At 38.0% G+C, this 24705-nt stretch overlaps 1 protein-coding gene across 1 annotated transcript in view; it reads left to right on the forward strand.

The window, feature by feature from the left end:
- XIRP2 (xin actin binding repeat containing 2) overlaps window positions 1–24705 on the forward strand; it is a 227915-nt gene that overhangs the window by 119762 nt on the left and 83448 nt on the right. Inside the window, exon 3 of the mRNA XM_070731703.1 lies at window positions 15532–15692. Within this exon, the coding sequence (XP_070587804.1) occupies window positions 15532–15692 (161 nt within the window). The remainder of the gene's footprint in view (window positions 1–15531; window positions 15693–24705) is intronic.

The following is a 24705-nucleotide window of genomic DNA, read 5'->3' on the forward strand; positions in this document are numbered from 1 at the left end:
TCTACTGTGAAGGGAATGAAAGGTCAATTTGCTTACAACAACAACAACAGCAGCAGCAGCAGCAACAGCAACACATAGAAAATGAAGATGTTAAATTACTCTGGGATTCTTTCCTTATTCTTGAAGCTTAATAAAAACAAGGAATGGGGTGATAAGATAGCCCATGTAAGAAATTGGATACTAGTGAAGATGAATTCCTTGAAGTATGGCACAGATTTAAGTATGTTTAGTTGTGCCAGATAACACAGAAACATGATGATTAGGTTTGCTTTGAAATTATGTAAATCAGAAAGTATTTGGAACTGCCTCCAAATAAATGCCATAGCCCTAGACGCATCTACCACTAATTATATTTTTTTAAACATTAGAAGAAAAGCAATACAATTTTCTTTGGTTATTCCTTCTTTCTCATTCCCTCTTTTTGTGCAAAATTTTAATTCCTTTTTCCCTGCTCCTTTCAATCTTCAGTGAGAAGATTGATGCTGAAGCTTTAAAATGTAAATTTTGTGAGTTAATTGAATCTTTTTTGTACAATAATACAGTAAGCAGAAAATCTTAAGTATCAGCTTAAGAAATACATATATGCAATTTCTCACTGCTACCATTTTATAATAATAGATAATTCTAATATCAGTAATAGGCAGAAATCAGATAGGAGTGAGAATAGGGAAAATAAATCATGAAAGACTTGTGGTTTTTGTTCATTTTCAGCATAGCTGCCTCCATTTTCTCTCACTGGATTAAGCAACCTTTTGTCAGCAGAGAGACTCTGTGATAACCAGTTGAGGTTATAACATTCAGCCAACATCTGTATTCCTTGAACAGTGTACTCAGCTGGAAAATTTTAAGTTGTTTTGTCCCCAAAAGGATATACAGATATTACTTTGCTATATCCTTAGGGGGAAGTAGCTACTGCATAAGGAATATTCCAATAAATACAGATTGCAGGTTGAACTTTTTCCTATTTCTGGAGGAAACATTCTTCTCCTAGGAATTGAGTATTAACTGAATAAAAGTTTCCATGTACTGTCAAAACTTTTTATCTATGCTTTTCAAGAGGTGATTTGAGAGGTAGGGAGTTAATTATCAACAAACAGATTATAAATGAACAAAGTGGTGTTCACAATTTATTTTCCCTGTTTCCATCGTAATCAGGAGTCCAGATCTTTATGATAACTTATCTTTTAAGATATCCTATGAATTTAAAATGTTTCTTTGGGTATATCGGGAAAATAGAGAAAATGGCAAGAAGAGATTGCTCAGTGCTATAGTGTATATGAATACTTTTACATCTAAGACAAGAGGCGGCTTCCTCCCTGTTCATACTAGTTCTATAGAACCAGTATGTAACTTGGCAGCCTGGGTCGCTGGAACTGGCAGTGACCCAGGCCTGCCACGCCACCAAACCAGTCCTCTCAGTGGCTCCACAGGCATTGCCATCTTGTTATTTGCTTTTGTACATGCACAGAAGCTGAGTTTTTAGCACACATGATGTATCACTGAGCGAACTGGCAGTGAAGAAAACTGGCCCCCACCCTTGGCCTAAGATGCTAGAGATACATAGATCGATTTTTTGCATGTTCTTGGCACATCTAACTCACAGAATATTATCTACAGAGAGTCTGCCTCAGTATTCTCAATTATTTGGTCAGATGAAAGAATCGGTGTATTGGCTTGTAAAATAGTCTCCAGGTTAGCAATGATCTGTTATTGCTTGTAATTAGTTTCTGAGATGGAGTTCATAGCTAGAATAGAATAATATTATCAAGTTTGTGATAAAAATAAGGTTTGCTTGGATCTGTGATATACATGCATGTGGCACAGAGATGACTTTGTAACCTAGCCTACAACTTTTCTATATTAGAAAAAAATATCATGTGAAGGCCTCGTTGCCTATGACATGATGGATGGTAAAAGTTATTCATTGGGCCTTTTGCTGACAACCATGACTCATGAAAATTTGCAAGACATGTTATTATCATATGTGGTGGACATGTCCAAAGGTAAAACAAATACTGGGCTAAAATACATGGTTAGAAAAAAAATGATAAAGCAACATATAGATTTGAAAACAGAAATATTTCTGTTCGGTATCCTACCAGAACAGTATAATAATGCCTAGAGGGTGTTTAAGTTTAACTGTGTTAATGGCAGCGAGAATTGTGTTTGCACAATAATGGAAAAATGTAGAGATCGCTGCAGAGGAAAATGTCATTAAAAATATTACTCCCCATCTCCACTTAGCTCCATTCAGCCATGCCCCCGATCTCCATGAACGGAAATTGGAGTCAAATTCCACCCTCTTGGCATAGAGATTGGCCCAATGAAGGTATGACAAGCCCTAGCTGAGTGCAAGAGAGCATAGTAGAACAGCATCAAAATGAGAGTGACGGGGAGGGGGGGATATAAAGAACAATGCAGACCTATCACAAGATCATGGGCAAAACAGATGAATTTGGAGGAGGCAATCTGTGTGCCTGAAAGAGAGAGGAATAACAATGAGGGAGAGGGAGCCAAGAGGAATACCTTCAAAGCAAACCCTGATAACCCTGCTCTACCCCACCCCCTTCCCAGGGAGAGAAAAAAGCAATACACAATGGGGGAAAGAGGCAATAGTAATTGCATTGCCACCTGTTTGCATGACTAAGACAAAAAACACAAAGCCAGTTACAAGGGGGAGGAAAGGTTGTGGGCCTATTACATATGCAATGACTAAATCAATCAGCATTACATAAAAGCAAGTATCTCTTCATTGGGATTTTTACACTTTGACAATGTCAGCAGGGACTGATGAAAGCTTAGTATATTTTTTAAAATTTAAATGTTCCAGAGATTGTGATATCTATCATTTCTTCATCTATTACCATACCCGGAGCTCGCATTTTTAGGACAATTTGTAACATACATAGATACATACAGTATATACCTATATACCTACCTACCTACCTACATATATATTATAAGGGGGGGATAGAGAAGTTGAATTGGATTTTATAGCTGCATAATGAAAACAGGGAAGCAAGAGCTTAGTGATATTGCATATATATAGTGATAGCAATAGCTCCCGGACATAGCGATAATAGAAAAACCAACATGTCTTTTGGGGAAATTGACTAATATTCTGAATGATTGCTTTTTTTCATGAGAGGAAAATTAGGAATGAGATGAAATAGAATTGAAAAAGTCATTGGACCATTCAGTCCAAGAATGAATGAAAACAGTGACTGTTGTATGACTAGAAAAAGACCTGGTTCAGTGCAAGTATAAGCCTGTTCGTAAGTTTTCATGGAAAAGGAATACATAAAGCAGTGTGGTTGTTTATGAAAAATAACTGTGAAAAATACAAGGCTGATGTTGAGATGTGTTGGATGATTAGTTTTGGTAAAGTCAAGAGTGGATCCTTTTAAAAAAAGGACCTGAAAGAATAAACTATAAGAACAGAAAATTAAGGTCTATACTGCATGAAATGTTAGATGATAAATTAATCTCTCAAAATAACAGAGTTGGAAGGGACTTTGGAGGTCATCTAGTCTAACACCCTGCTCAAAGCAGGAGAGCCTCCAGACAAGTGACTGTCCATTCTCTTCTTAAAAATTTCCAGTGATGGAGCACCCATAACTTCTGAAGGCAGGCTATTCCACTGTTTAGACCAGTGGTGTCTGTTCCAGGCATGGCTACGTTTTCCACAAATTCTCCAAAAGACCCATTGAACAAACAAGCAATCTCTTTTATTGTTCTTCACAGCAGTGTATATACATGGAAATACAGTCAGGTAAAATGCAAACAGCAGGGCTGGGGAATTCTCTCTCGGCAGGTAGTTAATAGCTCTTCTGGCATAGTTAACATTCAATTCTGAATAGCATTATAAATCACTGCTTTAGGCAAAAACTTACCGGACAACAGCAGACAGTTCAGCAAAGCATCTTTGGATTCATTTTGAGAAGCCTCTCATAAATCCTTACTGTTTTCTTTCAAGAACGCCACTAAAATTTATGCCATTCTCTTTCACCGCAGTTGTCAGACCACACCTACATTTCCGGCTAAATCCTGGAAGTAACATCTGCAAAACACAGAACTACTAAATGTGGATTAATACCTCTTACCTTGAATCTCTTCTCTTTTTCTTATTTTTCTTCTATATCTTGGATCTAACCATTTGTTTTCTAATACCTCATGATCACTATCTGACAGGGACCAACTTTCCATTGTAACATCAGCTCCTTGAGACACTCCTAAATCACTGTCAACTTCACTCTCATCTGATAACCTCCTTAACCCAGGATAAACTAAGGAACCTGGCTCATCGTCCTCAGAATCAGACATATCCTGAGGCTGACAAGGATCACTCACAACAGTGTCAAACTTAGATCTGGTCCTGTGGGGCAGCCCTGGAAACAGCAAAGGACTGGCCTGCAATGTCTTTGCCCTCCCAAGCTCTATTTGTACTGGCAGAGGGTTCCAGGAGGCTGTCCCAGCTGAAAATGGAGCTCAGGAGCCTGTTTTCACTGGCAGAGCACTCAAACCACCACAGGTGCCCCCAGACCTGAGGGATGTCAAGCTGGCCATGCCCACCCTTGATTCACCCACCCCGGGCCCCCAAGGTCAAACACAACCCTGATAGGGCCCTCAATGAAATCAAATTTGACACCCCTGGTTTAGACAATTCGTTCGCTGGCCTAAAGAAGGGTATAGAAAATTGTCTTCCAAGACAGAATTATTCAGTTTGACAGAAGGATCAAGTAAAAGCAGCTTTGAATGAGAAAGTGTAAGTTTGTAAAAATTATTGCTACACGAAGAGAAAAATAAATTACATAATGTGTCTAAAGCGGAAAAGATAGGGATGTGATCAAAGTGAAAAAAGACCAGATCAGATCAAAGAAGATCAAATACAGAGCATTTATCAAGCTTCATCCCCCAGACAAGACTGTACCACTTTCTCAAGCTCACAAGTAATTCAAAATATTTCCAACAAATAATAGTGAAGTTACTTATTGGGACCCACTTTTGAGTAGGATGGACGGTTTCCATCTGTCCCTTATTTTGCAACTGACAAATTTGCTATCATGTTTCTTACTGAATGTGTGAGAACTAATTTTCAGCAATTTTGATGGAAATAAAACTTGTTTTGGAAAAGGGTGAAAGGCAGTAAGCAAGCCTTTAGCAGAGCACATGGAAATAAAAATAAAAAATGGTTAAGGAATTGAGATGAAAGTGAAGTAAAGGAACACTGAAAGCAGTATTTTAGGGATGTATAAGAGAAAAATAAGAAAAAGTGAGTGCAAAACTACCAGGAAAATAAGTTTCTAAATATATTTGGGGAGATATTTGGCAAATTTTTAATTGAAATTTTATTACTGAGGACAGTAAACAAAATTTCAGAAGTATATTATAGCTTGCATGCCAGACAGGGGTTAGATTTAAGATCAGATTTAATGTTCAACAGCTCAGTGAGTAATATATAAATTTGAAAACGTTTGTAAAGGTAAAAGTTTCCCATGTCCAGTTGATTCCAACTCTAGGGGGCAGTACTTGAAGAATACTGAGGCTGTCAGCTTCTTTAAAAGTATTTTATTCTCGGCAGCAGAGATACAGTTGAACTTGTGACTTCAGCTCTCCGTGCAACTGACTGAAACAGTGTCAGATCAGCTCTTTTATACTCTCACTTTCCCGCTTAAACGCAACTGTCACTGTCTTGAATTTCCCGGTCAACTTCTAATCCAATCACATTCAATCATTTCGGATTCAACTATTTACATTAACCCAATACATATTCAACAGTACTCATGTTCGTTTCTTAGCTGAGGGAGTTAGCATTATCTGAAGACATTTCCCTGGCCATGTGGCAGGGGCAGGATTCAGGAGGTTCTGATCATTTCTGGAAAACCAGTAGCTGAAATTTTGAGTAGTTAATAGAACTGGTAAATATCACCCCTGACTGGCCCCACCCCCATCTATGCCTCTGAAGTCACAATTGATCAGGAGGAAATGGGAATTTTGCAGTAATCTTCCACTGGAATGGGGAAGGAACAGAGATTTTACAGTATCCTTTCCCTGGAGTGGGGAGGGAATGGAAATTTTTCAGTATCCTTTCGCTACCACACCCACCAAGCCCACCCTCTAAGTCACACCACACCCACCAAGATACACCCACAGAACCGGCATAAAATTTTTAGATCCCACCAGTATCATGTGACCAACACAGGGGTGGGCTACTGCCCGGATGGGGGGGGGGGTCGCAGGGGGGTAGTGAAAATGGAGCTCCACCCCAGAGAACCCAATTTGCACTGAAAGATAATAATAATAATAATAATAATAATAATAATAATAATAATAATAATAATAATTTATTAGATTTGTATGCCACCCCTCTCCGAAGACTCGGGGTGGCTCACAACAATAACAAAAACAATATAATAGTAATACAAATCTAATATTAAAAAAGTATATATAAAACCCCAACAATTAAAACCATACAACACATGCATACCAAACATAAAATATAAAAGCCTGGGGGAGGTGTCTCAGTTACCCCATGCCTGGCAATATAGGTGGGTCTTGAGGAATTTGTGAAAGACAAGGAGGGTGGGGGCCGTTCTAATGTCTGGGGGGAGTTGATTCCAGAGGACCGGATGTTGAAAGGAAATGCAGGGTGTCCTGTATAAGCCACGCCCACAGTGTGGTAGCAAAATTTTGGTAGCCCTTCACTGGACCAACATGATTATGCGCTGAGGTGCACAGAACACTGTCACCTTCCAACTGAAGTAGTACCGATTTATCTACTTGCATTTGCATGCTTTCGAATTGAGAGATAGGCAGGAATTGGGGCAAGTAAATGGGACTCACTCCGTCACGCAGTTCTCAGGTCTCAAACTCACACTATCAGCTTTCCAACTGACAAGCACAACATCTTTGACTCTTTGTAGTTTGTACATTTGTTGATTTAGTGGAAATATGAAATAAAATGGTGTAAATTATGGAATGTTTTGCATGATTAGTGAATTGATTATTGTTTGCTGAATGTGGTAAGACTGGGTTGATAGGGAAGTAAAGCACAGTGAGAATAAATAGAATATTTATTCTCACTGTGACCTATCCAGATTCCTAAGAGGTCAGTAAGGGGTGAGTACAGGTGCACCAGAGTGCCTTCCGTCCCCTGTCCTATTGCTCTCCTATATCTCCTACTCCTTTCTTCTATTCCTATATCTCTTCTTCTATTCTTTCATTGATATGTTCTATTATATACCTTCTTTTCTATTATTTCTTAGATATATTTTACTATGAGTATCTCCTCTATAACCTTCATCATGTATTTTACTATGTGTATATAGATATATACCCACTAAAACCCTCATTGTGTATTGGACTAACTAACTAACTAATTAACTAATTAACTAACTAACTAACTAACTAACTAACTAACTAACTAACCAACCAACCAACCAACCAACCAACCAACCAACCAACCAACCAACCAACCAACCAACCAACCAACCAACCAACCAACCAAATAAATAAATAAATAAATAAATAAATAAAATTGCAAACCATTGAACATTGAACAGAGAGTAAGACAGGCATGCTGATGTCCTTGATTCTTTAATGGGTGGATGCATAAGAATTGTTTGTTTGAGATGTGTATTAGGCACATCTGCTAATACACATCTCAAGTCAGGGACATGAATATATATCTAATGTCATGTTGTTAGTTGACAACCAGAATGATATGCTGGAAATAGTATGAAAGAATGAATAGTATTAACTGACAATAACATATAAAAATCAAAGTAGCTGCATTTGTCAGAGAAAAACAGAGTGAATGATTGCAATTTACTCATGATTTGTCAAAAAACAGAGCAAACAGTTCAATTTTTGCCTCTTGGTGGAATGATTGCCAAAGATGAGGAAATGGGGGGATAGTGTTTAAGATGCAAATAGTAGTCGAATGATAGCATGTAGTTTGGAGCAAAAATGTGTGTACACATGTTAAAGAAATGAAAATGGCTATGCTTATGAGCATGCATCTAACTCATTTCTAATGTGAGTTGTTGTGTCAATACAAATGCTGCATAAAAATAAGTCGAATACAACAGGAATGGAGTCCTTGAGAACTCTGTGAAGTGTAACAAGAAGATTTAAGGTCATGACGAGTTTAATGAAATTGAATGGAATATAGAGAAAAACGACCATCGTAAAAGAAGTACATTGAGATAGTTTATTCACATATATATAACAGGGGTATGAAATTCAAGGCCTGCCGTCCGGATCTAACCCATGGGGTGATTAGATCTGGCCCATGGGGCCGTCCTGGAAATAGCATAAGCATGGCCTCCTGTGGTGGCTATGGCAGAGAGAATAAGCACTCTGTCTTTTGCTGGTGGAGGGCTGCAGGATGCCATATAGGCCAAAAATGGGTGAGGGTGCTGTGCACGCACCCCTACTGAGCTCTGTTCTCACGGTCAAAGCAAACTGAAAACAAAACAAAAGGAGAAATATTCCCCCTTTTGCATTTGAACAGGAAAAGGGAAAGGAAAAGAAGAAAGACAGAAAAGGAAAAGATGGGAAAAGAGCAAGGAAGGAAAAATAGGGAAAGGGTGAAGGAAAAAGAAGGAAGAAAAGAAGGAAGGAGAGAGGGAGGGAGGGAGGGAAGAAAGGAAAGGAAAGGAAAGGAGGGAGGGAGGGAAGGGAGGGAGGGAGGAAAGAAGGAAGGAAGGAAGGAAATCCCACAAAACTATCTCAATATGCATTTTTATAGAAGCACTAAAGAGGAATATGAGAACGATTACAAAGTGAGATCTGATAAAAAAGTATACATTCCATCATTCCTCTAGTTTTCCTCAATTTTGACCAAATCTTGCTTACCATGGAAGTTCTCTGGTTGGAAGCATTATCTTTTGAAATAATGTTTAAATTCTCTTTAGATGTAATATGAAAGAAATGATAAAAGTATGCAGGCAGATCGCTCATTCTTATCATAATTATAACACTGGAACATAATTATAATAAATGGAATTGGCTGTATTTGTATCATTTTACCAGCTACTGTATTAGAACAGCATATTTTCCAGGTAGCTATCAGACAGACTCCACCTAGTGGTGAATTCAGACTATGGCTACTATTTTGATATAATGCAACTCTCAAGATCTTTGCTTATTCAGGCGTCTGTGTCTTTGAGCAACTGATAACAAATATTAGCACTTTGTGTTCTTTCAAAAGGACCGGATAAAACTTTTTTCCCGATCATAGATCAAATTGCAAGAGAAGAATTGAGGAATGTAAAATACAAACCAAAAAAATGATTAGATAGAAATCTGAAACCAAATTCTTCTTTAGCTTTTTTTCAAGTTCGATCAGAATGGCAAACATCAACGAAACTAGTATTAAGGCAGCATCTATGCTGTATTGCACTGGTGATGGTGATAAAATTTCAGATATGGATTTATTACGATAGTTATTCAGTTTTTCACAGAAGCATCTTGCAGAAACTTCTACGAAGAGGGCGTTATTACTTTTAACTTAGTTAATGGAGTAACTAAGGAATAAGAACTTATATTGGAAGTTAAATAAATGAAATAGAGAGAAAGTACAATTATTTTTAAAACATGCAGGCAATACAGGTAAGGAATATATATGAAAATGGACACGCATAGGACACTAATATAATTTCTAGAGCGTCAGTAAGCAATATTTAGGGACCATTGGACACATTTGGATTTTAGTTTTCCAAAAGAGCCAAGTAGACACCCCAAAAAGTATCTGTACAAACAATACTCTTGAGTTTGACCTATCCACATTTTAACTGAACCGTGAATATGGATTTCTATCAATTGTGACTTCTACTATTACTGAAACTACTGTATCAGGGGTGGGCTACTGCCCTAATGGGGGGGAATGCAGTGGGGTAGCGAAAATGGAGCTCCACCCCAGAGCACCCAATTTGCATTGAAAGATGTTGAAAGAAAATGCAGGGTGTCCTGCATAAGATACACCCACAGTGTGATAGTAAAAATTTTGGTAGCCCTTCACTGCTAATATGTGTATGATGTTCACATGTTACCTCTTGGCATCAAGCACAATTATAGCAGGGGAGATTTAATGAATGAATTTGAGTGGAGACTTCTCCAAGTACTTAACTGTGCATAATTTGAGCTCCAGTATTCGGAGAAACCTCTATTTATTGAAGTCAAGACCTCCTTTCTAACATAATAGCAGAGGTTAGAGGAACTGTGTGACACTGGGGTGCATCTAGAGATATGACCTACAACCGTTGGCTCTTACAATAAGTACCCATAGGAATCTTAAGAAGCTGGTGAACACAAAGCGATAGGTATGGTCTTGAGACTAAATAAGAGCTTTGATTTAAATTACCCCATGAACTCTTGAGCTTCTGACTCCACAATAAATTTTTTCAGGAGCTTAAAATATGTGCACGTGAAATGATTGAACTGAAGAATTGACAGAGGACGTTCCATCGGGTCTAACCTGCATACATTTCCAACAGAAGGATGACCAGCGTTTGCTCAAACCTATCTAGCTGAGTGTCATCCCTGAAACCATTTTGATGAATCAAGGTAGCACAATGGTTAGAGTTCAGTACTGCAGACTTCTTCAGCTGTCCCACCAGGCTTAAGGTTGACTCAGCCTTCCATCCTTCCGAGGTGGGTCAAATGAGGACCCAAAATGTTGGGGAAAATATGCTGAATCTGTAAACCACTTAGAGAAGATTAGATTAGATTTATTCGATTTGTATGCCACCCCTCTCCAGAGACTCAGAGAAGGCTGTAAAGCATTGTAAAGTGGTATATAAGTCTAAGTGCTATGGCTATTTGGGAGCATTTGAAGATGGCTGCCACAGCAATGCTAGTTGGAGCTGTGTGGAATGGAAAAGGGGGGCAGAGATAATAATAATAATAATACTAATAATAATACTAATAATAATACTAATAATAATAATAATAATAATAATAATAATAATAATAATTTATTAGATTTGTATGCCGCCCCCCTCCAAGGACTCCGGGGATAGCTGGGGACTTGTAGCCAAAATAAAATTCTTTCTCCTGGGAACCAAGAACATTCTCACTAGGTCAGCACCTGGTGTGGGAGGCGTGGACTGAAGCCAACTGGAGTTAGGGCTGTGATTTGATTGGACTCTGTAATGGGCATGTGGACCATGGGAAAGAAAGATGTTTAATGTTTAATTTGGGTGGGAGAAACCTCGGGACCTTCAGAGTAAACCATTTCTTTTGGCTGTTGGTTCCACTGTCAAAGTCTTGTTACCATTAGAAAATTTTTCCTGATGTTCAGTCATGCCCAAGGAGCTATTCAATATGAGTTTTTGGAGAAGGATGGCATACAAATGTAAATAATAATAATAATAATAATAATAATAATAATAATAATAATAATAATAATATAATTATATAAAAATAATCTTGTAACAAATGTTATAGCAAGTACTGTGCAGTGACCATTCAGATTTGGAAGTGTATGTATCTATATATGAGCTGGAGTATAAGAACTAATTTTATGTATTTACTCATTCGAATATTTTTTTAATTCATCAGTGTAATCTAGATATTTTCAGCTACAGAGAAACGATGAGGCAAATCTAGAGTTCACCTTCCCACAGATGAATACATCCAAAGAATGTTTAAGGAAATACACTGTGTGCATTTTGTTTATGTTACGTTCACATAAAATGATCCCAAGAGACAGCTTACACAAATTTTTCTGTTCCACTTATTGAATTGTTCCAAGATTTATTGTACCAAATCTATACTGGCTGTGGCTGATGAACCACAGGGGTAGAATCCATACATCCTCTATTTCTAAGAAAAAGAATACACTAATCAAAAAAATAAATGATACCCATCATACCACATTTAAAAATCAAGTTCCCTTACTGTCTATGAGATACATTGCCTTCTGTCTTTAGGATGTGACATTTCCTGTATTGTCTGTTGAAGTGAGGATGATGGAACGTACATGCTATGTGGCTGCTTACCCAGTAAAATTAGCACATTATTCTTTGTTTCCTGAAAAATCTCTGAGACCTGTCCTTAAGCTCAGCATGCCCTCTCTTATTTTAGCGTCTACATTCATTTGTGTACCATGCTCACTTGTCAAAAAATATATTTCAGCCACTAGTCCAATTAAGCTCAGAGCCTTAACCAAAGCTCCTCTCTCAGGTATGTGTGTAAAAAAGCACTCACATCCTAATTCTGTAATCTTTGATTTTGTAGCAGATATATTGTATCTTGATGCCGTTCTATGTAAAAGGGGGACTAGACAAGGGGCGAAAGAATCCAGCCGCTATATGAATTAGTATGAAATGAACAAATATATATTACAAAGTAATATTTGATACATTTATGCTAAATTTTCATAGTGGGTAGTTAGTAGCAGTGATGTTATGAAATTGTGATCAGGTTTATTATTGAATATGTGGTACTTTCAGCAAGAGCAGACTACATCGGTAACGTCAACCAAACTGACTTCAGTACTATCTATGGAATAAGGCAGATTAGAGCAGTGTTAGAGCTGCAATGGTGCAGTGGTTAGAGTGCAGGCTGCTTCAGCTAACTACTAGCTGTAGTTCAGCAGTTCAAATCTCACCACTGGCTCAAGGTTCACTCAGCCTTCCATCCTTCCAAAGTGGGTAAAATGAGAACCCAGATTGTTGGAGGCAATATGCTGGTTCTGTAAACCATTTACAAGGTGCTGTAAAAGCACTATGCTATTGTCTAAATGCTATTGCTATTGGTTTTCAAATGTGGTCTTGGACCCTGCCCCTCCCCCACCAAAATCTTCTCAAGGATCTCTGAAATCAAAACAATTGGTCAGATATTGAAGTTATTTGCAAAGATTTAAAACAATCTTTGTTTTAAAACAATCGGTATTCTTTGCTTGTTAAAAATACAGAGGTTTTTTTCATGAAAAATATTTTATTTATGTTGCTGTCTACTAGCTTTAATAGTGTTATTGGTACATGATTTGATAAATAGATATTCTACAGATGCATCCATTTTAATTTTTAATGCAGTCAATATTGATAAATATTACTCTTAGACATAAAACCTCTTTTTGGGGGTCCTCCATAACTTTTAAAGGTAGGAAGGGGTCCCAAGAGCAAAACTTTTAAGAAACATTGACTTAGAGGATTCATGGATAGAACACAGAAAACATTCCCCTCTAACACTATCCTGTCGTTCCTGTCCCAAATAATTTTCATCTGAGACAGCTTCCGTGGTTTAAACAGGATCATCCTGACCAGTCAGGGGTAAAATTCAGCAGGTTCTGACAGGTTCTAGGGAACTGGTAGTGGAAATTTTGAGTAGTTCAGAGAACCAGCAAATATCACCTCTGGCTGGCCCCACAATGGGGAGGGAATGGGGATTTTGCATTATCCTTCCCCTGTCCCGCCCACCAAGACACACCCACAGAACAACCGGTAAGGAAAAATTTTGAATTTCACTCCTGTGACCAGTTGATAACCGAACAAGCTGAAGCCATGCAGAGAGTGGAGTATGATATACACTGCCTATTTCAGGGTCCCTCAGGTTTTTCTAGCTTTTCAATCTATACTTAAAGTGAACCAAATCAGACCTTTCCATGATCATTAGTTTCAGTCATACTACATTGTGAAATTCCATGTCTGGCATGCCAAACTGACAGCTGCAAAGACCTTGTCAGAAGGCAGCCTTCTGTCAGAGAATTCGGGGTGCTGAGTTCACTTCACATCTGGTGAATGCCAGATTTGAGAAATCTACTCAGCCTCAGGATTTGATCCCGAAAATGGTGGTTATCTTGATCTGGAAGATTTCTCTAGCTATTGCAAGTTTGCGTTTTAAGGAGAAGGTTTTGGTTCATAACTCCTGAATGTCAGAGTTAAGTGAAGTTGAAAATTACTCAGGCCTCTAGTAACCTCATGAATATTATAAGCCAGGGAAAACTAAAAATAATTTCTAAGCAGCAGCTGTGATAAAAGTAGTTTGAGGATGGAAGGAGCAACGTTCAAGACCAAAGAACTTAAAGCAAATGAGTGCTGGGTACAAATAATCACAACTACTCAATATACTAAGCATTAAAGAAATGAATGGGAACTGTATGAAAAGAGGATTTATTCTTTGTAGCAAATTGGAATTCTGAACTAAGCCTGATTCTAAACTTGTTTATTTTTTACTTTGTGATTCTTTGATATATAGAAAAAAAGGTCCATGTGAATAAACTTAGAAAAACATCAGTCATATAAATTGTCTAATGTACAGATGTTGATTGTTCGGATCGCTCTTGCGGGAAAGGTTATATCTTAGCACAGCTGAGAAGTTAATAAAACATTTAAGAAGTTCGTTAAACTGTCAATAGAAAAAATATCATGACAGCAACACGACAGAATTGTTTTATCAATTGCTAGGCTAAAGAAAATGGCCAAATTTGTTGTAAAGTTAACAAAGAAAATAATGTACATTTTAGATTTTTTTTTTAAAGCCATTTTTTACAGTATCAAATAACAAGTTCTCACTTCTGCATGATTCCATTCTTGCAGAATGACTTCATCTTTCAATTTTTCAAATTAGGTCAAAATAACCAATTATTATAAAACTTAAATTACAGTGGGGCAAAGACAAAATCTAGTGTTGAGTAAATGAAATCTGAAGAGTTCCCATCATACCCCAAAAGAGCTGAATGGCTGAAAAATATATAGCAATGTTTTTACTTTCTTTTTATAGATGTAGGTATAGGCAGAGGTGGGCTGCTAAGGTGGAATGGCAAGCACACATCACCATTCCACCTTAGCAGCCCACCTCTGGTCACTCTTCTTATTTAGAGTGTCAATTTGAGATGATTTGAATCTACCCCATTTTTGAGTAGTAGAAATTTAACTCTGGCGTGTATCTGAAGACCTTTCTTTGAATTCATCGTGGTGCTAATAGAAAAAAAAGAAGATGAAAAAAGTGTTCAACTTTTTAGGGAAATCATCTTATTTTTATGCACTGTAAAAAAAAACCCACAACCTTATATAATAACACCTCTCTCTAACAAGAAAATGGTGGCAAAGGGGGAGAGACCTGAGAACGGAAGTTATGGAGAAAGAAGTGAGGCAAACCCTTTTTAAAATATGGGATAATTTTAAATTATTTAGAAATAAATGCCCAGTAACTATAACAAGCTGCTGGAAAAGGAAAAACACAACCTGACAGCTGGCTACTTGTTGGCTGACTTGAATATTGATGGATTCTGAATTGTAACCCTTTGTTCTAGGTGGTAATTTTGTGGTGCATGTGTGCACATGTAAAAATATAATCAATCGCTTGTGATGGTTCACAGTGCTATTTTTGTGTTTGTTTTTAAATTTTCCGCTTGAAGGATTTGTACCTGCATTTAATAGAAGCCATACTTCATTACGCAATGCTGATTGAATGACCTCTAGGGGGGAAAAAAGAAAATATTTGATGTCTACCTGTAAAATAAGCAATTGCCCTACATGTTCATCCTATAAAATTTTGACTGTGTTCTATTGTTGTTTCAAGGTTCTACGGACGGTAAAAAGTTTGCTGGAGGGCTTTCAGGAGGCATCAAAGAAAGTGACCACGGGCCTCTGGAGATCCAGGAGGCCATCTCCTTAAAAGAAAGAATGGCTTTGTACCAGGCTGCAGCATCTAAAGTAGAAATCAGCAACTCCTCTGCTAATGTAAGAAACACATGTTTTTTTGTCTAACAGATTCACATCATCCATTCAGACAGCTTTTATAGAATAAGGTCAATTGCATTTCAATTTGTCTTACATTTCTGAGCTCTGCGTCAAGAGAGGTGGTTTATTAATTACTGGGTTCTTTTTAACCATAAAGAAATGTGAAAATGTGCACCTTCGTTGTGGCAAACTCTTCATTTTAACAGTTCATATTGAAAAGTTTGAGTACACTCCTAAAAACAAGTGCAAAATAAAACTGAAGGGAAAAAAAGAGAGATAGAAAAGAATAAAAGGTGCAAGAAAAAGGGAAAAATAAAAAAAAATTCAAAATATGACTTCTGATCTTCATCACAAGGATAAGCAAACTTACTTCACCTTTTCCTGGTGCATTCTTAAACAGCACGTAAAGAAAACTTGCTCTGTTCGATTAACAATTTGGACAGATTAACCACTCTTCTGCTCAATGTTAAAGCAAAACCTGTTTATAAATAGTTTGTGAGAGACTGTAATGTAACTCAGTATAAACAGTTAAAAAAAATAATACCTGAATATCATGATCTACCATCTGTCATACCCCATGTCATTCCCAAAAATTGCATCCTTATTTTTTACCCTGTTATGATATCTTTGAATACAGGCAGTGAAGGGCTACCAAAAATTTTACTACCATACTGTGGGTGTGGCTTATGCATTTTCTTTCAACATCTTTCAGTGCAAATTGGGTGCTCTGGGGTGGAGGTCCATTTTCGGCCCCCCCCCCGTCCAGGCTGTAGCCCAACCCGGAATACCCTGAATTTTAGAGTAATAATTATAGAAGTAGTAGATACATTTTCAAGATGGCCATTAACTAAATTCAGAATTTTGTTTTAACACTTTCCCTTCACCCAAAGCAAAGTTTGCTAAATAGCATGACCAGAATGAAATGTAAATTCTTAGGACTAAATGGACACGGTAGAGCTATTTGTAACAGTAAGAATTGATTGCCCAGCTAGGTACCAATGCCTGGGTGACCTTGGTTGAACTCAAAATGTTAAGGAGGGTCAGATAATTCAATTATTTACTGTTGCCAAGAAAATTGTATGAACCTATGCATAAAGTCACCATGAATCAAAACTGAATCAAAGGAGACTTTACTCTTCAGAACTGAAGGTGTACCAAAAATTGATAAGAAATATTGAGAAAAACCTAATCCATTTGCTGCCAAAGGATAACAAACATGATTAGGGGATAGACTCCTGGGGCTTGCTGTGAAGGTATAAGTAATTCCAGGAGAGTTCAGGAAAATAAATTGCTCTCCGCAAAGATAATAATGTGGGTCAGAGGTTCACTGTTATGCACCCATTCGGCTGCCTATTTTCTGCTCACAAACGCTGATGTCCACTCCGTCAGAGAAAACGTTCTCTCAAATTAAACTTTGAATGCATATGAGCATTCATGTCTAAGACACAAACAAATGATGTTTGGAATCATTTTACTTTGAAACATTTTGGGAAAGCCAAAAAACCCCAAACTATGCAAACATCATCACTCCAGAAAGTGGAGCAAACGTTGAAGCAATTCATTTGGGTAATTCAAAAAGAGTTTTCAGTAAGACAAATCAAGGGTAAATAAAAGATGTTTTATCCATGCAATGCATTTGTTAACTCTGTATGACAAATAAAACCTATCAACCAAGCTTAATGTTACATAACTTAGCTCTGCTCTAAAGGGAACATGGAAATCTCTACCTAGGATATCTTTAAATCTGAAGGGTACTCTTCATACATGCACAGGGACCCTTTCCCTAATTATGGTATGAAAACCAGATTGGATGACATTTTAAGTCAAAGTAATAACTTTGCATAGAAATTGGGGATTTTTAAAAAATCTTCAGTATGTACACTTGATTACCTATAAATGCCACTATTATAAGAACATAAATTAAGAAGATGTAACGCAATTGATGTGAGTCCCTGAAATTTTTAACAGGAGACTATTAATTGCTTCAAAGCAATATAGAAATCAAATCAATCAATCAAATTCCATACCATATGGAAGCATAGTATTGCATTGGCTATGACTGATAATAAGATGCATAATACAGTGATCCCTCGATTAGTGCGGGGGTTACGTTCCAAGACCTCCCGCACTAATCTATTTTCCGCGGTATAGTGGTGCGGAAGTAAAAACACCATCTGCGCATGCGTGCCCTTTTTCCATGGCCGCGCATGCGCAGATGGTGGAGCCAGGGAGCGACGAAAGTTTGGAGGCTGGCAATGGTTGTTTTTAATGTTGGACACCCACCCAGCACCTCCAGCCTCCTCGCTGCTACCCCCCGTCCGCCCGATTCGCCCCTCTCACCGGCTTTCTTGGGGCATGAGTCCTCTTGCAGCGGCGCTGGCGGCAACAGCTTCTCGGTGTTTAGAATGCCCCCCTCCTTCCTTCCCTCCCTCCCTCCTTCCTTCCCTCCTTCCTTCCCTCCCTCCTTCCCTCCCTCCTTCCTTCCCTCCCTCCTTCCCTCCCTCCTTCCCTCCTTCCTTCCCTCCCTCCTTCCCTCCGTCCCTCCCTCCTTCCTTCCCTCCCTCCCTCCTTCCCTCCATCCCTCCTTCCCTCCCTCCTTCCTTCCCTCCCTCCTTCCCTCCCTGGCTGACGTCAGTTTGGTGATGACGTATGACGTCATCGGGCGGGAAAAACCGTGGTGTAGAAAAAAAACGCGGACTATTTTTAAATGTATTATTTTTTGAAAAACCGTGGTATAGCGTTTCGAACTAATCGAGACCACACTAATCGAGGGATCACTGTATATCATACTGCCAGCCTTTGAAAGGGATTATTTTAATTCAGTATATCCAATTATTTTTCTTCCTGATGCTATAAGCACAAAATCTATTAGAAGTAACTCAGTCAACAAAGAAATCAGAACTGTTTATGATGTTGCTGTTGGAGACAGAATTTCAATAATTGGTAATTAAAACACGAATACTAGTGATGATAAAATTGTTATTTATGAAATTGGTTAAGGAATTTGAAATATCAGTTACATTGTATTTTCTAAAAGAACAAAACAATAGAAATTTTGATGACTGGATCAAATTATGATCACTGGTATAAGTAGCAATGTATTTATTTTTACATTTTTAAAAAATGCCTGATTACCAGTGAATTGGACATTTTTTTTCCTTAAAAAAGCTAGAACAATAAAATAAATGAACAAAGAAAAACCATACAAAAAAAAGAGAGGAATGCTTCGATATAATTTATTTGGACTTCAGTAAGGCATTTGACAAAGTAGACCATAACCTAAAACTTGAAAAAATAGAAAAATGTGGGTTAGACTTGCTTTCAGTTGCTGTCTTCTCATTTCTGGGTTTTATGCATATTCCTGTATGCCAGTTTGGTCTCGCCTTCCTGATATACAGTACTAGCTTTCATAAATCTTCTTCATTGTTCTTCAGATATTCTTCCAATGCCTGCCCCACACCCCAACTCTCTGATATACATGCAATATTCCACACGCATCTATTTTCCTTGGTAAATAAAATCTGTCAATATCACCACAAGAATGAAAGGCATGATTCATTGCCATTATTTTTTCTGGTCTTTAGAATCTAGTGATCTGGAGACTTTAGTTTTGTTTGAATTGAGTCCACTATTTCAGCTGTATATCTAATGACTGAAATTACCCAGGTATTAATTGCCTTGATGGTATTTCCTCCACCAAGTTTGGCCTTTTAAGATCTTCTTCACTCTCTTGTTCAACAGTGATTTCATTCATTCATTCATCCATCCATCCATCCATCCATTCATTCACTATGGTTGCCCATTCATCTGGGACTCTGGGTAGCTTACAGAGGATTAAATGACCAAAAGAGCAATAATATAGATATGATGAAGAGAGAAAGAAAACAATATCAAATGTTTATAATATCAAGATGTAAATATCACATGTAGCAGTTCCAATTGTAACTATACTATATAGCTAGTATATTTCATGCCCAGGGCTTCTGTGTGTTTCCTAAAAGTCATGGTTTTAGATGTATAGACCTGTGGATCCACACTGAAGGTATAACAACAGAGATGTGCAATTTAGGTAAATACAGAAGAAGTAAATTCCTTAATTCATCTTGCAGTATCTATTTATACAGACAGTCAGTCTCATGAGGATCCATTTATAATCCACATATATTACATCAGGATTAATGGTGGCCATTTTTTATTCCTCTAAAACACATCAATTGATGCGATTCTGAATAAATGATAATTCAAAAAAGGCAATTTGGCTGGCAGGGTTTAGGACAAGCTACATCAGGTTGCAGATTAATATTTTAGGAGATTTTTAAAATTTCTATCTCATACAATTACAATTTGTAAAGACGTGGCAAAGAGTTTATTTAATTCTTCCATTTGCTGGAGAGACGGAGTAACGACACGGACACAAGAGCTGGATTTAAATTGGGTCATTTTTATTAACATAAATTTGCATAATTTATTCAATACTTTGCATAAATTAGCATAATCAACTATGACCCGGAAATGGACCTGCAGGGTCAAACAAATACTTCCGGGGCGGAAATGACGTTATGCCAAAAAACATTCCTGGGCAACTCATGGGCGTATCTCGATGCAAGTCCAGGTGAGGGGCCAGACCATCACCTGCGACCCTGCCATGCTGTGCATGAGGGGGGTCCCACCGGCTAACCCGAATCCGGGAATTAAAGGTGCAGGACCCAAAGACAGCTTCCCCCCAGCTGCTCAGGCAGAAACTCCCTCCATGAGCTTGCGGAGAACCTGTCAATCATCCCCAAAGATGCCCAAGGGAGAACGCGCGGTTGCTAAACCACCCCAGTTTTCCGCCCCTAACCTGCCTACCCAAATGACCAAAGGTAAGCCAATTAACCTAATAAATGCAAGCACCCCCTAACCGCACATCCATCTCCTCAGTGTGGAATGGGTGAAAAAACAGCTCGGCTAAGAGGCAGAACTGCAAAAGATTCCCATTCGGCCCCCTAAGGGCGACCCCTAAGCACACTGCAAAATAGTGGAGGGCGGGCGGGTGTCTGCTCGAGGCTCTGCAGTCCGGGCGAAAAGGGAGAGCCCCGGGCCTGCTCGCCCTTATATAGGGCAAGCAGGCCCCGCCCGGACCAATCAGGAGCCTGGCCAATTAGGCCTGACCTCCCGAGCAAAGTCTCGCATCGCGAGACTTCGCCCGGGATCCAAAATGGCGGCCGCCATGAGGGACCGTGTCTCCCGGTCCCTCCAGCAAAGCCTGCCGCCGGGTAAGTCCGGCGCTGCCACTTTTGCCATTCTGCCATTATCCAACTCAAATCCTACAGAAACTTCAGACTCTTTTTTTTTACCCAAACAAAGAAAAACAAATATAAAAATATTCATAATGGAAAGAGGTTATAAACAAAATTTGAAAAGCTGGTTTGAAGCTGTGAAGCTCTTTATGGCTTGGCATTGGTTTATGTTGCTCCTCTTGAATTGGTATATCCACACTGATCTGGCTGGAAGATAAATGCAGCTGTTTTTCTGGAAGAGAAAGAGAGAGGGAGAGGGAAGAGGGAGGGGGAGAGAGAGGGAGGGAGGGAGAGAGAGAGGGAGGGAGGGAGAGGGGGGGAGAGGGAGAGAGGGAGGGAGAGAGAGAGGGAGGGAGAGAGAGAGGGAGGGAGAGAGAGGGGGAGAGAGGGAGAGAGAGGGGGAGAGACAGGGAGGGAGGAAGAGAGGGAGGGAGGGAGAGGGAGAGGAAGAGAGAATGAATGAGTTTGAAGACATTGTTCTTCCCCAATGGGGCTTGCTTTTCAGAATGGCCTGTCATAGTTTTCATTGGCTCCAAAGTTACAGCATTTGCCTTCTAGAAACTAAATTGTTTTGAGTTCTGTAGACACTATTTTTTTTTATTTTTCATGATTATGTTATTGTCTTGTTTATGAGCCATTGAGAATCCATTTACGATTACAGCAGGAGATCAGTTTGATTAATAAATAAATAATGAGTAGTAGGAAAGATTTTAAAGATTTAAACATTTTGTCTTCACCCGGCAGTCTTCTTCTGTGATTCCAGCATCCAGCAGCAGTTTTATTTACAAAGGAAAAAGATCAACTCCCCCCAAAAAACAGAACAACCCTGGATTCATTCCATTTGTTGTGAGCCGCCCCGAGTCTTCGGAGAGGGGCGGCATACAAATCTAAATTATAATTATAATTATTATAATTATTATTATTATTATTATTATTATTATTATTATTATTATTATTATTTCAAGATAAGCAGCCTGATTTTTGCTCAGTAAGAATAATGGTGTATTATTACTGGATAACAACCAGTATACAAGGATTGAGTACAGAAGAATGGAAAGCACTCACAAAATTTCCTCACATTGTTTTTCTAAATTTCAGCATTGCACTGCTTCCAAATTGTTGTTGTTGCTGTTGTTTTTGTTCGGTTTACATCTATAGCTACTCTAAATAGATTTTATGATATTGGAATTCTTTCTAGAAGAAAAGCTACAGCATTTGTTTGTTTGTTTGTTTGTTTGTTTGTTTGTTTGTTTGTTTGTTTGTCAAATATATAGGTCGCTCTTCTCCTAGCAGCCTCAGGGTGATTACAAAATTAAGATAACCCAATACATAAAATAAAAACAAGTAGAAAAATTAAAGCCCAGTATAAATTGCATACAATCATCACTCATTCACACTACTGGCTGGAGTGGAAAACTATCGCTCAACAGTCTCAGACCTGCCAGCATAAGTGTGTTTTCAAAGCCTTTTGAAAGACGAGGAGAGTGAGGGTGGCACAAATATCTGGGGGGAGCTGGTTCCAGAGGACCGGGGCTACAACAGAGAAGGCTCTTCCCTGTGGTCCCACCAGCATGCCATACAGACTGCATAAAAAGTACTTTCTATGTCATGTTTATCAAATTTAAAAAATGACACATATCTCAATTTTTCACTTACATAAAGTTGAGAAATTTGACTTATTTGAATTCTCCCAGCCCTGTTAAGAATAGTGAACTTATAACTGAAAATTAAAAGAAGAAAGCCATGAAGGGTACATATTTTTTTAACTCTGTTTCTGGATATGAAAAGAGGCTTCCTTTAAGTTAACACTTATTTAATATTTTCCATATTCTCTGTGTTTTAAAGATTTATTTAAATATTCATTGATCAATGAGAAATTGAAGATAAAAATATAAGCAAAATTATTGCACAATAAAAACTACACAAAAGAAAAAAAAGAAGTGTAACTTAACACACATATAAACACATTTAGTATACTTTTAAACTAAATATAAATACATTTGGAATCTTCTGGGAGGTACAACCTTTTAAAGACCCGTGCTTATTGCAGCTCAACTAAAAAACAGAGGTATAAAAAGAGAGAATTAGAGAGAATTAGGAATTATATTGTTGCCATAACCAGAAATGGAGACCAAAGGTGAATAAAACAATCTTTAGCTGAAGGAGTCTTCAGGAATCTTTACTGCAGTGTTCATTTTTCAGCCAATTCCATTTCCCACACCATTGATCCAAAGAAAGATATACTTTAGTTTTCCTCTGTTTTTCTGTAGTAAATCTGACTCTTACAAATAATAATTGAATTTTTTTTCGTACCCTTTGCTAATTCTTGTGTCACACCATCTTAAATGTTCTGGCAAATCTAGACAATAAACTTATACTCACAGTTATAATTAAGAATTGTATAATATTTCTAATTTATTCAAAAACTTTCAGTCCAAACAAGCGAGTAAATGGCCATTGCCACCAGAAATAGCAATGCATTTCAACTGGATTATAATCCAACACTATCTAGAATGACTTTGAGTAATACAGTGCAATTTTAAGGTCCATGGTATCATTATTATTATTATTATTATTATTATTATTATTATTATTATTATTATTATTATTTATTAGACTTGTATGCCGCCCCTCTCCGAAGGCTCAGGGCGGCTCACAAAACACAATACAGAAACAATACGTGTACAAATCTAATAATTAAAAACTACAAACTAAAATCCCATTACATTAAATTCTTGCGAAAGGCGAGGAGGGTGGGGGCAGTGCAAATCATTTGTGAATTGTTGGTGTCTTGCCAAAATAGTTTTAGGAGAAATGTTAAATAATGTTTTTCAAATGGACTTAATCAGGTTCGGATCACAAGCCCTATCTCTAATTTGTTTAAAACCTACTGTCATTGTCTTATCTAGCATTTTCACGCAGGTGCAGGCTTCCCTTTTTAGATCAATGGACACCATTTCACATAATCAAACACAGCAACTGGGTCCAGCTGAACAATTTTTGATGTCTGTGTTAATTGTGTCCTGCCACCTGAGAGCCACTTGTGCTTGGTGAAACGCACTATATATAACACAAAGCAATTCCTTTACATTAACTACAGTAATATGTACAGACATGTTTTTCAGTTTGTTAATATTTGATTAACAAGATCCCACGAGCTTATGAAAAATATGCTACATTTCCTTTCGTTTCAAAACAGGCTAGAGACTTGTAATCAGCTTTATTTTTATTTGTTTCACTATCCTCCCTCAACAGAATGAGCAGAAAATGACATTTTAGGAAAAATTATAGTCTGAACAGCCATCTGCATAAATGACAGGGAAAAAAGGTTATTGCTGAAGAAGCAATAAGGTGTTGCCAGGTGCTTCACTGAAGAGAGACACTCCTCCAAAGATTAGGAAGTAGCTCTTGAATAGAGTCTCATACAGAATAACAGATTTGGAAGGGACCTTGCAAGTGTTCTAGTTCATTCCCCTAGTCAGGCAGGAAAAACTATATCATATCATTTCAGACAAATTTTCATCTACCCGTGTCTTCTTAAAAACTTCCAGTGTTGGAGCATTCACAACTTCTGGAGGCAAGTTGTTCCACTGATTAATTGTTCCAACTGTCCAGAAACGTCTTCTTCTTTTACATAGGTTCCCTCCTTCTTCCTTTCCATCCACTGCTCTTCAGCTGCTTTGGCCTTCAGCTGCTTTGGAGAATATGTTGCTTCCAGTGAAGGGCTGCCAAAA

Source organism: Erythrolamprus reginae, chromosome 1, assembly GCF_031021105.1.
Source record: "Erythrolamprus reginae isolate rEryReg1 chromosome 1, rEryReg1.hap1, whole genome shotgun sequence".
NCBI lineage: Eukaryota > Metazoa > Chordata > Lepidosauria > Squamata > Dipsadidae > Erythrolamprus > Erythrolamprus reginae.